Here is a 15,144-nt window from a genome sequence, read left to right on the forward strand (position 1 = left end):
AATCTCTTTAATACTTTTAATGGGTCTGTCCCAAAAGGCAGGGTCTGGATGCGATGTTACCTAACTTTATGTTCCTCCAGTTCACCAATGATCTGGTGAACATTCAGTTTCGTCAGTGACAAATTTCAATAAAACTCTTAAAAACCCACCTTTTTTCCTAAAAAGTAATGTTCACCAGATGATCGATGTTGTAAAGCGTTTTGATAATTGTGAAGGTGCCAAATAAATGACAATGTTAATGTTACTGTACAGCTTGCTTAATTGATACTTCTGAGGGTGAATACATGATTAAAATGTCGCTTACTCCCATGTCTGAACAAACATTAGTAAATTCCTGCTTTTGACCATGTTCTAAATTGAATTTTAACTGGAATCATTAAAAGGATCAGATTGAACATATGTTACAATGTCTGTTGATAAAGTAATTTTAAAATACCATCATGTGTATTGAACTTTCCCCTACTACCACTAATGCACCCATAATCTTAAAGGTTGGCTCCGGGCCGATCAACAAATAGGGTTATTGCCAATGTTTGTGCTCACACTGATGGGAAAGTCGAGAGAAATTTAACTATTATAAATTCACTGGCATTTTCAATACTCGCATGCATTACCGTTGTGTTTTTAAGTCGTAATTTTACCAGCTAGGCTAACTGCTCTTTGAAATGGACAATAAATCATATTGCAAATTTAAACAACCAGCAAAACACCTAAATAGTTTTTTTGACTTTGGATAATATATCAAACAGATTACTTATTTTTATTAAGATTCGTTTAACTAATTAGTAAGTATTATAATACATTAACAATTTCAATACTTGGATGAATTACTCTTTACTTGTTAAGGATTGTTAAGTTGTAATTTTACAAATCATATTATGTAACTAGAAAAACACCTATAAATAGGATTTTTTAACTCTAGAAAATATAAATCAAAATTGATTGGTTGAAAGAGTGTGGCGCAGTGTATTGAACATTGAACTAATCAGATAATGCTTGTCTCATTGCTTGTATCCTTAGGCAAGACACTTTACTTACATTTGCCTCTCTCCACTCTGGTACAAATGGGTACCTGGTAACTGTGCTCATTACTAGCTGCCACATAATGCAAATATGTTTCCAAATATAATTGATAAAAGCGCTTAGAGGCTTTGAACATTCAGCTCTGGAAGACTGAATTATTGCTACTGTTTTTATTAAGAATTAATAGACGCTATATATCTTTACAATAAAATTTAATGACAAAAAACAAGAAGATCAACGTTTCGGAACCATCAAGGAAAAAAACAAAAAACACCAATTAATTAGTATTGGTGTTTGTTGTTTTTGTATTATTCGATCACTTGATCTTGAAAATGGTTCCATGATGGTTCCGAAACGTCGATCTTCTTGTTTTCTGTCATTAAATTTTTTTGTAATGTTTTTATTAAGATTCATTAAAATGATTAGTAATTCTACAAAGTTATTTACACACAAATTGGTTTGGTTAGTTAAAGTTGGTCAGTATTCTTTGAAAATAAAAAAAATATAATCTTAAAATTGTATAAAATTAACCTTTTTTAAACAGTTATCTTCAATGACCAATTTTGTAATTGATGGACTCCAATTAGATCATCTTCTTATGAAATTGACCAATCACAGGCAAGTTTGGAATGACTCAGAAGTAAAAGATATGTTATTGGATAGTAAGTTGAATGATTTTTTTTTTGTCAACAAAATCTGTCCGAGGCAAAATTGGCTGCTAAAATTGGTCCAGTGAACCATTTGTAGCTGTCAAAACCTGTCTGGGTGGGGCAATTTTGGCCACCAAAACTGGTTTCATATGTGCAATTTGTTCCAAATACAAGTAACACACTGGACGGTAAGCCTGAAAAGAGGATATTGTTTACATCAATTATCAGAAGTGTACAAACGGTAAATTAATTAAAAGTAATATGTTGTGGATTATGGAGACTGAAAAGAATATTCAGTATCAATAACGGCTGGAATTAAATAACTTAATAATAAGAAGATTAAAATATCAAATGGACGTACAGTAGTAACTTATTACATGTTTTGTCTGCATTTATAATCAGTCACCAAAATCATTTTATTTAGGTTTTACATGTAGGAGACGAGGCACATTATACAAATAATAAATGTATGAGTGGAATGGTACAAATAATGGCATGATGTGGCTGTTGCCTCATGGAAATATACCTTTCATCATTTACCAAATGCTGTTTTTGTACCATTCCATGAATATAAAGCATTCATCATTTGTTTTATATAACATCTAAATAGATTCCTGTCATTTGAATCAGATTGAATAAAATGTATACATTTTATTCACATTTAAACAGTAACATTTATTTGATTTTGGTGTTAGTTATGTCAACAAACGCCTAATCAAGGCTAAAGAGCTTAGGCTAGAAAACTTCGCCAGGCAACTGTAACTGATCTAGGCTAATTCTATTTTCTTACAACACGTCTTGTAGAGTTGTTTCCAATAATTAAGCAAAATAATATAAACGATCTAAAGCTAATATAAAATTAGTACATAATCTCTCCAAAAAGTGTTTAATGTTATTATAAATTTTAAAATAGTCAGCGCTGTTGGATTTCATGTTCAAAATCACAGTAAAGTTATCTTGAAATGTGTTTCTGTATTTTAAAAAAATCATAATTAAATAGTGTGTACTATTGCACAACATGTGACCCACTATCGTCCAATCAAATGACAGGAATTTATTTAGGTGTTATATAAAAAGCAATATTCATTATAACTACAAACTAAAATGAGATGTAAATTTCATTAAAGCTAACACATTTGACTAAACTAAATATACAGTACATACAAATGAAATGTACAATTGTAAATTCAAATTGAACATAAAACCTTCAAAAACATTCTAATTCATCATGCTTTCCGATATCCTTGTTTATCATCTCCAATTTGTAAAGTTTAAACTCATTTCAAGTTGCATTGAAGTCACATGAATCATGTGCTTAATATCCTTTTCAGAAGGACAAGTTTCATGCACATTAGTTTTCCAACAGATTTATTTTTTTTTCTTCATATAAATAATTTAACTTGTTGATTTACACTGACAGAACTAAAGTTCAATTATTAATGTCCTTAAGTCCTTGTAATATAATTGACAGTTGTTTTTTAGCCAAACAAATTGGCCTACGAAAACCATTGACACAACTTATTTGATCTATCCGTGCTTATTTATATAGCGCCCTCTGTATTTATTGAAAAACAACAATGTAAGATGCGGGGCTGAATTTCGCATTTGTGACACTTCTTATAAAAACCATGTAATGTTTTTTCCCAGTACCTTAATAGTTTGAATTTACACAAGTTATCTTTAAAAGTCATGCAAACATTGTTGATAATGGAAGAAAAGAGGCATTACACTACATCAATCCCGATGTGGCATATCTACAATTGCTGTGAAAACATACATACTGTATGCCCAGTATGTTAAACAATTCATTCTTTGTCTGTAACGATTTATGTACCACCAGCAGAGGCTACCTAGGTAGTTTGTATTGTACCCCACTACTATCCTCTCATAAACATTGGTCCTAAAAATATTAATATCTTTAATATTGATTATGGTATTAAATGCCTCCATCTTGCACCATCTTATTCAACAAATTTATTCTAATTTATGCAACATTTTTACTCAAGATACAAGAAGTCAATCAATTTATACTCTTAATGTTCTAGCATGGAACAATTAATGGAAATAGAAATTCTCAACCCTGTGGAATAAACTTTGTGTACATATCTGCTAAAATCATCTTCTAGTATACCTGCCAACTCTCACGCATAATGCATGAGTCTCACGCATGAGGGCCGATTCGTTATGCCTTACTAGTGTGCGGCTATTTCTTACGCATCCATAAAAATATTCAGAAAAAAACATTATTACTATATTAAACTATTGTTATTGTTATTATTCATTATTTTATAAAGTGCCTTTCCAGAAAATTCAAAGTGCTGTACAGAGAAATTAGCAGAAACAACAACAAATAAATACAAAATGCTAGTTAGGGAACAAATACGTGTTTACTTGTTAACTTAAAAAGACGAGAATTAGGAGCCTGTCGAATATAGGGATGCTGTTCCAAAGTTTCGGACAATAGACAGAGAATGCATTGTCGCCCAAAAAAACCCCATTTTTGTGATTGATGTAGTACAGGAAAGCCAACTTTGTGATTATTTTTAGTTAAAATAGAGGGCTCTATATACAATTTTAGTTTAATATCTCACACACTGACCACTGAACAAATTGGCAAGTATACTTTCTAGTATAATTCCTATTGTAATTGTACAATTGTTTTTCTTACTTTCATGGTTTTTTTAACTAAACCTCTTTGCAAACTAGTAATTCAATCTATTAAATGAGCTTTTCAAGAATAAAAACAGATTTGTATCATATTGTATGTGCTTAAAGTGATACAATTATACTTTTAATTTTGAATTATAATTCTATTGTCTATTGAAATCCAGTCATCTTTAATGACCACATATGGTATGTACAGTTTAAAAAAAATGTTATTGTAAAACACTTTAAAATTAAATGAAAAAAAAAATTGATACATAATTTATGTTTATCTACCAGCTTGCAAACTGATTATAAAGTTGCCATTTCCATTATTTTACTTCATGGATTGACACAAAGCTTTAAAAAAATAAATAAACCATCTGCATATATTACTAGCATCTATATAATAGGTACCTGGTAATTTAGGTAGGTACTGATAAATAATTCTGTTGAATTTTAAATACTTTTGTTTTTATAACAATTGCTTTTGCACAAACAAACACCACACCAATGTCAATAATCAATAAGTAAAACATGTTTATCCCTAAACTATCGTAGTCAAATGATGTTCCAATGTTTGATCATATTTTTAGGAATCATTTCTATAGTTGGTTTCACAAAGAAACAAATAAAGTTGATCAAATCATACGATTTTACTTTATTTTCATTTGAAATATTGAAATTTTCTCAAGTACTAGGATGTGAACTTGTTTTGTGTTGACTTCTGCCCAGGAGATGTTTTCTTTCACTGTTTCTAACGCCTATAAAACATAATTTTCCTCAGTGAGAGGTAAAATTTTTATCATTTGTACTCATAAATAACATTATTATTGATCCTCCCAAAGCACTGTTTTTACAGTTCCATACTTTTGCATGAAATTAATTTTTTTTTATCTTCATGGTTTAAGGTACTTTAGCAAGTGAACTCACTCATCTTCTCAAACTGTTGTCAAATGAAGGTCAAAGTTCATGTGATGTAGTACCATTGAAGAGGTTCCATGAGAATATAACAACAGATTATGTAAGTTTTTAAAATGTTTGGATGGGATTAGTAAGAGTGTTAAATGAAACAACCAAAGCTCCATCCAAAGATTGTATTGAGAGTAATGACAAGTGAAACCAAGGCCCTCGGGCAGATTTTCCTTTTCTACAGGGGAAAAATAGTGAATAAATATGAATGATAGACACGTTTAATAAATGAGACATTTCCCGGCTATGATAAACATAGTCTGCTGGCGTAAAGCTATTTTTAAAAAGTAATTGATGCCATTATTTTACAAAACAACAAACTATAGCAAACACATAAACAAGTAATATACAGAACTTGGCACTTTGCCAAGCAACAAAATATGCAAAATGATTGACATATCACTAAACGAGCATTGCAACACCAATTGTAAATTAAAAAGTTAATTAGTTATTAACAATAACCCGATTTCAGATAGAATTTTAGTCGCAACTGTCTTAACAATCAGAATGTCAGCTGTCAGATTTTGAATTGACATCGTAAATAATTATTCTACTCGATAGACGTATAAAACCAGCCCTCGGACATGAATTATAGAGATGAAATGATTTATCATCATCACTGGTCAAGCCTATGTGACTAATTCAACTAACTTAACTACAGCGATGAATATATAGCAGTGTTCAATACATTTAACACAATTTGGGACAAATACCCTATAATAAGTATTAGAGATATTAGTATTCTGTAGTGCATTGTACCAGCCTAGTTTTAAACAGATAGACCATGTAAGGGCATGTGGCGCAGTGTTTTGGATGTTGGATTACAGTTATACTGATCATGAGTTCGAATCCAACTATCGCTGAATTGCTTGTATCCTAAAGCTTGGTTCCCACTAGAACGTAACGCAAGGGTGAGTGGCCGAGCGGTTAAGACAGTGGAACCGTAATTACGTAGCCATAACATCGGCAAGGGTTCGAGGCTCACTCACTCCATGGTTCTGGTGGTAGAACGAGTCTTCTCCGATAAGGACTATAAACCGTAGGTCCAGTGTACACAACTAGCTCGTGTGCACTTTAAAGAACCTAGTACATCTTTCGAGACGGTAGGGGGTTACCCCGGTGTATTAGTACATCACAGCCACTGATCACCAACTGGGCCCTCTGGGAGATCAGTCTTTGACTGAAGAGGTCACCCAGTATAAAAATGAACAAACAAACAAACGTAAACGCAAGCGTTTTAACCAATGAAAAGCGAAGTTATAGACAGTTTAGCAATCACAAGCGAATAAGCCATCGCTTGTGATTGGTCTATTCACTTGCGTTGCGTTACGTCCTTGTGTTGCGTCGCTAGTGGGAACCACGCTTTAAGAAAGACACTTTACGTTTGCCTCTCTCCACCCAGGCGTATAAATGGGTACCTGTTTAGATCATTGTATATTATGCTTAATATAGATGGTTAGAAACAACTCTTCTTGCTTCCTTATTTTTGTTTGTTGGCCTTCTATTGTAATGTAATGCGACATTTATATAGCACTATTTTATGAAGATCAGAGCGCTGTGGATTTAGATGTTACACCTTTTCAACAACATTCTTCTCCCCTAAGAGTCACATCGTGTCATCGGCAGCCAACCACCGACGCCCTTATGTCTGTTCACGACTAGTACACCGGGGTAACCCCCTACTCATCTTGAAATATGTACTAGGTTCTTTAAAGTGCATACGAGCAATACATAAGCATACACTGGACCTTATATATAGAATTTTATCCGAGAAGACTTGTTCTACCACCTGAACCATGGAGCGAGTGAGCCTCGAACCCTTGCCGATGTTATGGCTATGGATTATGGTTCCACTGTCTTAACCGCTCGGCCACTCGCTCATTGGTCTTCTATGGCCTTCTTAGTCTTGTATGGTCTTCTATGGCCTTCTATGGCCTTCTTAGTCTTGTATGGTCTTCTTTAGTCTTCTATGGTCTTCTATGGTCTTCTATGGCCTTCTTAGTCTTGTATGGTCTTCTTTAGTCTTCTATGGTCTTCTATGGTCTTCTTAGTCTTGTATGTTCTTCTTTAGTCTTCTATGGTCTTCTGTGGCCTTCTTAGTCTTGTATGGTCTTCTTTAGTCTTCTATGGTCTTCTATGGCCTTCTTAGTCTTGTATGGTCTTCTTTAGTCTTCTATGGTCTTCTATGGCCTTCTTAGTCTTGTATGTTCTTCTTTAGTCTTCTATGGCCTTCTTAGTCTTGTATGGTCTTCTTTAGTCTTCTATGGTCTTCTTAGTCTTGTATGTTCTTTAGTCTTCTATGGCCTTCTTAGTCTTGTATGGTCTTCTTTAGTCTTCTATGGTATTCTATGGCCTTCTTAGTCTTGTATGGTCTTCTTTAGTCTTCTATGGTCTTCTATGGCCTTCTTAGTCTTGTATGTTCTTCTTTAGTCTTCTATGGCCTTCTTAGTCTTGTATGGTCTTCTTTAGTCTTCTATGGTCTTCTATGTTTATCCAGTAGAAAGCATACTGTAGTGTTACAGCTTAGTTCCCAATTTAAAAAATTATGATCCAATGGATCTTGCAAACTTGTGATTGGTCAACTCGCTTGCATTTTGCTTACGTCGTTGTGTTGTTTCCAATAGGGAGCCACACTTAGCTGTTGTCCAGGTGATAGTTATCTTGAAAGTAATTGTCCAGAGGATAGTTGTCATAACATTGCTTAGAGTTATTAAATATCTTTTACTGATTGTTAGAAGTCCGTAACCATAGTGATGTTGAAACTGTTGTTTTTACACTGATTCTAGATTAAATTTTGTTTGCTTTTCATCATTATTGAATTGACAAAATAGACAACGGTATTGAAACATGTATAAAGGAAAAGCAAATAAGCTATACTCCACGAAATTCTCTAAAGGCCCATTTACACTAGTACGATAACGATCGACGATAAATAGACAAATGTGCATTTTTCATACATAAAACAAAAGAAATATAAAAACTTTTCATTCTAAAACTATAGAATAACCATCTATGCTTCATTTAATGAAAATGATATTTTCACATGTCTAATCAAATGACGTCATGATTAGTAAGAGCAATAATATCATGACAATACAACGATTTTATTGTTTTTATTTATCATGACGTTATTTGATTGGAATTTTAAAAATATTATTTTTATCAAAGACAGCATAAATGATTATCCTATAGTTCTAGAACAAACCCCTTTCTAATTTCTTTGTTTTATGTAAAAAAATGCATGCTTATATATTTATCGTCCATCGTTATCGTTCCTAGTGTAAATGGGCCTTTAAGATAACTAAAAACAAATTGTAGATGATGCAGAAGAGGGTTTTCATTCCTCTAGCAAAGCGCACCTAGATATTAACAATTAAATGATTCGGAGCCTTCTGTGTTGCTTTCTGCCTTTTGACAAGAATTTCATTCAGTTTTTAAGTGCTTGATTTATTATTGGATTCATCATACATTATTCTAAAATTTGAAGCACTATGTTATTTAAATTATGTATTAGTAATTCTTGAATGTCTACAGTAAATCATCTGTGAAGCAAATTGCAATACTGAATTTGATTTTAAGATTAACAAACAAAGTATTACACAATGATTGACATACAGTACCAGGATACGATTTTATTTTTCGTACATTAGTTGGGGACCCCTTAAGGCCCATTTACACTAGGACGATGACGATCGACGATAAATTGACAAATATGCATTTTTCATACATAAAACAAAATAAATATAAAAACTTTTCATTCTAGAACTATAGAATAACCATCTATGCTTCCTTTGATAAAAATGATATTTTAACACGTCTAATCAAATGACGTCATGATTAGTAAGAGCAATAATATCATGACAATACAACGATTGTATTGTTTTTATGTATCTTGACGTCATTTCATTGGAATTTTAAAAATAATTTTTTTATCAAAGACAGCATAAATGTTTATCCTATAGTTCTAGAACAAAAACCTTTCTAATTTCTTTTGTTAAGTAATAAAAATGCATGCTTATATATTTATCGTCCATCGTTATCGTCCTAGTGTAAATGGGCCTTTATGTGAAAGATAGCCGAACTATTTCCTAAATATCACTAAACCTAACTATCTAAATAATCTCTATCTCACTATAAAGTAAAAAGAAGTTGCTCATGGGATTCGAACCCCATACATCGACATGTAAAGTCCATAGTCTAATCCACTCTACTACACAGACAGCTCGACAGAAAGCGTTTGCATTAGCGAATATTAGTTAGCTCAATTCTTACGTCACACCTTATGTATATGACTAATGAATATTCATGTTTATTTTGTGACTTTTTATGAGGGGTCCCCAACTTATGTACGAAAGGAAATATCGCTACCAAGACGCCCTGGTCGTATCTTTATATAATACACAAATATAACTAGAAAGCCACTCCGAGAGTGCATACCTCCGCCTACTGTAAAATTCTCCTATATAAGATTTCTCCGGTAAAAAAAAATATATATATTATATTTGTGTGTGTCTTGCTGTTTGTGATTTACGCTAATTTCATTACAAGCATGTGTATGCAAGTTTGGTGTGGTTATGTAACAAGCCTTTCAATTAACAACAGCTTCAGTTGACTAACAATAGATCAGCAACGCGAAAATCAAACAAGTGAATTTGAAAAGAAATAGGTTTTGTAAACTATTCGCATCAAAAAACCTGTATATTAAATCAACTTATGTTTTAAAATTACAAATCACAAATTATAACTCTTGCCTCTTGTACAAAAATGAAGTTTTTTGGACAAGTTGTTCTCGAGAAAATGCAATTTAAGTTTACTTGTTAATTTAAGACTGCTCACCGGCTTTTGATAATTCTGTCCTATCTTTTAACACTAGCAGGTCTGAAAATAATTTTTAAAAGTGGTCCAGAATTGGAACCGTGGTCCGGATTTTAACCAAAATTGGGCGGTGTCGTCCTTGCACCAGGTGACATGTATGGTAGTAATTTGGAGTCATTCGAATCAAAACTGTGAGCGCTAGAGTGATGACAAACAAACAAACAAACAAACACACAAACCAAACAGATCAACATACTTGGCCAATTTTCAATTTGGCCAAGTAACAAACACACGCTACCGATTACATATACCTCTTTGGCGGAGGTAAAAAATACACAATGAGCTGTGGTAGCTGAATACTTAGGAATCATCATACCCATGTTCAATTTAAGATAGAAATTTACTCCAGTCCACTCAGGTGTGAATGAGAACCTGGTTGAAAAATACGATAAAGGATTCTTTTCCACATCTCGTTAAAATTGTATCTTTGTTTGGTTTTTTTATAGCTACACCAATTTGATATTTAATTTGATACATTTTTTATGTAATTTGCTTAAGCTGCCCCTGACCAGCATGTTTTCATCTCTTTGTTGTTTTTTTTATTTAAATATTTTGTATTTATTTTATGCTGGTAAATTAATTAATCGAATATACATAATTTATTGATAAAAATTTATGATGTGGGTTGTCGATGATGCATGACACATCCTGAATAACGATAGTCACTGATTTATCTAGCACTGGTCACATGGTCAAAATAAGATTAGCTATAGCCAAGTACAGCATGATTAACTGGTTGAAGATGGTTTGATTCTTAGGTTTATTCAATTGTAATTTAAATATATCCTAACCTTTGGATTTATATACAAATATATACTGTATATAAGATGAGGAAATCTGTGTGAATGATAAATAGTTGCTCCAACCCGACTCGGTTGGAGTGACGTTTGTTGGAGTGAATTAATGTTCTGTGCCTGTTTTTTTTATCTCTTCGGAGACCCAGCTTTGTGAATAAAGATACTGTAAAGATGAGAGCGTATCAATTTGATCTCTAATGCGCGTGCATACAATTGAGGGACTAGTGTTGTTCCGCCTAACCACACGGAGAATGTTAAAAGGAGTCGCTATCCAATCGAGTTTGGGGGCCATGAAAGCCCCAGTGGTCTAATGGTTAGGGCATCTGCATATCAAGCAGAATGTTCCCGGTTCGTATCTCGGTTGGGTGACTTTGTCACATTCTTACAGATTTCCTCATCTTAATCATTTCAAATATATATATATATATTTTTATCAGTGCACTGGCACTGATGAAGAGCTAGTGTCGCCCGAAATTCTGGCTGTTTTACTTTATCATTTTGATTTAGCTTTTTGTCTATTTTATTTTGTATCTCCATTGAGATCCAGCCACTGATACCCACAGCATTGTCATTTTTTATACTTTAGATTTATATATTGCTCTATATATAATTTTTTAATGAATTTCAGATTATGTGAATGAAAGAAAAAAAAAACTAATTGTTTAATTAATTTTTTTTTGTAGTCACTTGATTTACTTCTAAATGAGCTGAGCATATCACTGGATGAAGACTTGGAAGATCTTTTTGAATATGAGTATATACAAGAAATGACTGCAAAACATGAAGACCAAACTAGGTGATATTGACGGTATGTGTCTTTCTTAGTTCAGTGGCGCAAATCGTGCTGCGATGGTAATTTTTCACATAAAAAATGATCTGTTCAGAGGTTGATCACGCTGCCAATCCTTGTCCAATCCATTATTTTATGTCATTCGAGTCCATTCTATTGTCACCACAGATTGACATCAATACTTCTATGAATGGATGATTAGTTGGGAACATGAATGCTAGTTGATCATACCCAGTACCGTTTTGATCGTGCGATCATTCGGAAAACCACCACACAACGTTTGCTGGACGTCCTTCTCGTTGTCGCTTTCCAGTGACCACTGTATCTCTGTATCAAAACCTCTGTGACAATTAATGGCATGACTGAAGAGTCACATTTTTCTGACTGTCATCTGTTGTAGCATCATAGAAACGAGGATTTAAAGCGAATGAGCTTTGATTTGAGATTGGATTTCCTTGTTTCATTCAAGGCTACTTTTCTCAAAACATCACATTCACAAACACAAACAAGTATACATAAAAAAAGTGCTCCTATCACTGACGCGAATATGTCTACAGCAACATCTTCAAAACAGGCAGATATAATTTGAACAAAGCCTAAAGTGGGTATTCTGACATTTTGTAGATGGCAGAAACAAACTCCAATTTGTTAATTTATTAGGAAAATGCCTTCCTTGACAGACCTTGTCAATTGAAAGTACATCGTGCATCTTCCAGCTATCACTCAACAAATTGAATTGCCAAAGGCTGTGTGTGAGTTAAGATGTAGTTATTGATATGGTGTTGGGTTACCAGTAATTTTATTTAATTGCTTTTAAATATATTCATTTACACCAAATGCTGTTAATGTCCACTTAGAGTTAGTCCCATGGAGGTCTGGCTATAGAGATGTCCCCATAGTGGCTACTTCCATTATATAAACAATATATACAAAATGGTATTAACAGAGTTTTTACACTATACATTTTATTAAATTAAAGAAAAGCTATTAAAAAAGCAAAATATTTGTTTGATATCCACATAAAGGTGTCTCCACAGAGGTCAAGCCATTAGAGGTCAAGCCATTAGAGGTGACCCAATTGGAAGTCTCTTCACACTTTAATAAATATACGAAATTGTATTGACAGTTAGGAATGTTGAATAATAAACAAGAAATATTTCTTACAAAAAACGCTTATTGACGTAACAGTTTTAAAGATATATTGTCCCTCTGAAAAATATTTTTCTTTTCTCTTTTTATAATGTGAATTTTGTTACAGAAGTGAATAACTTTGATATGAAACAGACTCAATTTAGTTTATTTTATTGCTAAGGTCAAGTCTGGAGGTCACTTCATCACGCCTTAGATACTTCAAGTGTGAAGTATCATATTACAAACAAAAACTATCATGGACTGTTTTGATAATAATTCTGACAGCCAAATACAGTATTGTCATGGGACTCATAAATACCAGAAATACAGTTGGTACCTATAAATTATAGTCAGTTTCCATTTTAACAAAAATGTCAAAGTGTAGTACTATAACTGCTGCTTGATTTCATCTAATAAATGAGTCATCTCGTGTGACGTAGCGGGCTAGAGCAGCAGCGTGAAAATATATACTTTATAATTAATTATACATAATTTTCTCAAAGCAGTATAAAACAAAATATTTTAGCATCAATCTAGTTGTAACATTGTTAATAGTGTTTGTTTATATCCACTTGTGACTCAATGGAGCTCTATGATACAAGTGTTAATTAATTAATGTATTTATTTTTATTTATTCAGTGCATTACATTAAGACATTTCAATGTGTACTGCACAGTAGAGAATTTAAAAATAAAAAAAACACAAAACACAGTACACATTTTAATTATTATTATTATAATTTAATTATTTTTTTTATTCAGTATAAATATGCAAAAGAAAAACAAAACCGACACAGCGGTGACATGAGGCAAAACAAAATAAATTAAATTCTCAACACAGTACAAATTGATGACATTTAAAAAGTTAAGAATTATAAATAAATGTTCACTGCAAAGGAAAACAACTTAACTATTATGGTATTGACATTTTTTAATTTTCACCATGAAAATGAAAAACATACGTTTGCTCAAGGTTATTAAAAACATTATTATAAATAAAATATTATTGTTATTATAAGATTATTTTAGCACCAAACTAGTGTGATCGCCATTAATAATAGAATATGTCATTGTAGAGTTTATGATGTTTACCAAAAAACAAAAACAATCTAGATTTGTTTTCATCATTCAAATTATCATCAGGCTACAGATAACAGCTGATTATTTCCAGTATTTGCATTATTGATTTTAAACTTTTTTAGATATTAAAAATTAAAACAGCATTGCAACAATATTTAGACATTTTTGTCAATCTATATTTCATCGGATTGCAACGTAAGGTCAATTGTATTGTCCCCCAAAAACATTAAAAATGAAGATTAATTAAATCAGACTTTGAATAGGTTATTTTTTAGTTTTAATAAAGTTAATCTCTTCCGTAGAAAAAAAAACAAAAACAAAAATGTTTTCACTTATAGAATAACATAAATGGTTAAATTCAACCAAAAATCCGTTGCCTGGCAGCCGTTTTTTTCTTTAAATTAAAGTTTTTTTTAGCTAAATAAATGTTGTTTAGATCCAATTCTTGGTTGAAAGTGGATAACTATTAGGCCTATGTGACATTAAAATTATATATTCAACAAAAAAATGCAAAAAATTAACGTTGGTAGAGCAACATTAGCAAATTTTCGTTTCGATACGCATTATGTAATATTTTGCACATCCATTATGTTTCAGAGAGCGTGTGCAGAATGACTCGACAGCTGTGTGCTCGCTTGGCGCGTCGGGAAAACTAAACATCGTTACTGAGACCTCTTGCTTTTTACATGATGAATGAATGTTACCGAAAATAAGACTGATAGTTGTATAAGGTTTGAATAATAGAGCTATAAATGTAAACTTTCATATTCAACTAAATTATTACGTTGACAATTTCTACGTTGAATCAACGTTGAAATATACGTTTCCCGACGTTATTTCAAAGTTACTTATTACGTTGTTTCGACGTTGATAATTACGTTAAATAAACGTTTTCCGACGTTATTTCAACGTTACTTATTCTTACGTTGTTTCAATGTTGATAATTTCTACGTTAAGTAAACGTTGAAATATACGTTTTCGAACGTTAATTCAACGTTACTTATTGTTACGTTGTTTCAACGTTGAATCAACTTTATATTTTTGTTAATGCTAACTTCATCAATCTTCCGACGTTATGTCAACGTTACGTTGTTTCAACGTTGATAATTTCAACATTGAATACACTTGACATTTTTATTAATACTAACTTTCATTTTCAACAATTAACGTTAATTTAACAAGTT

The 15,144-nt window shown here is 32.2% G+C and overlaps 1 protein-coding gene across 3 annotated transcripts in view; it reads left to right on the top strand.

Moving 5' to 3' along the window:
* The window catches only part of LOC140056699 (uncharacterized), a 31,258-nt gene extending 16,413 nt beyond the window's left edge, over window positions 1-14,845 (top strand). Inside the window, exons 8-12 of one of the 3 annotated variants that reach the window (XR_011846803.1) lie at window positions 1,568-1,685; window positions 5,228-5,340; window positions 11,644-11,768; window positions 11,919-12,502; window positions 14,558-14,845. Coding sequence is in view for 2 of the 3 variants with exons in the window: in XM_072102163.1 (XP_071958264.1) it covers window positions 1,568-1,685; window positions 5,228-5,340; window positions 11,644-11,760 (348 nt within the window). In the remaining variant the exon portion in view is untranslated. Of the gene's footprint in view, window positions 1-1,567; window positions 1,686-5,227; window positions 5,341-11,643; window positions 11,769-11,918; window positions 12,990-14,557 lie in introns of those variants that run through there. The other 2 variants (XM_072102163.1, XM_072102162.1) reach the window with 2 other exon arrangements.
* The last annotated feature ends 299 nt before the right edge of the window (window positions 14,846-15,144 follow it).

Source organism: Antedon mediterranea, chromosome 8 (genome assembly GCF_964355755.1).
Source record: "Antedon mediterranea chromosome 8, ecAntMedi1.1, whole genome shotgun sequence".
In the NCBI taxonomy this organism is placed as follows: Eukaryota; Metazoa; Echinodermata; class Crinoidea; order Comatulida; family Antedonidae; genus Antedon; species Antedon mediterranea.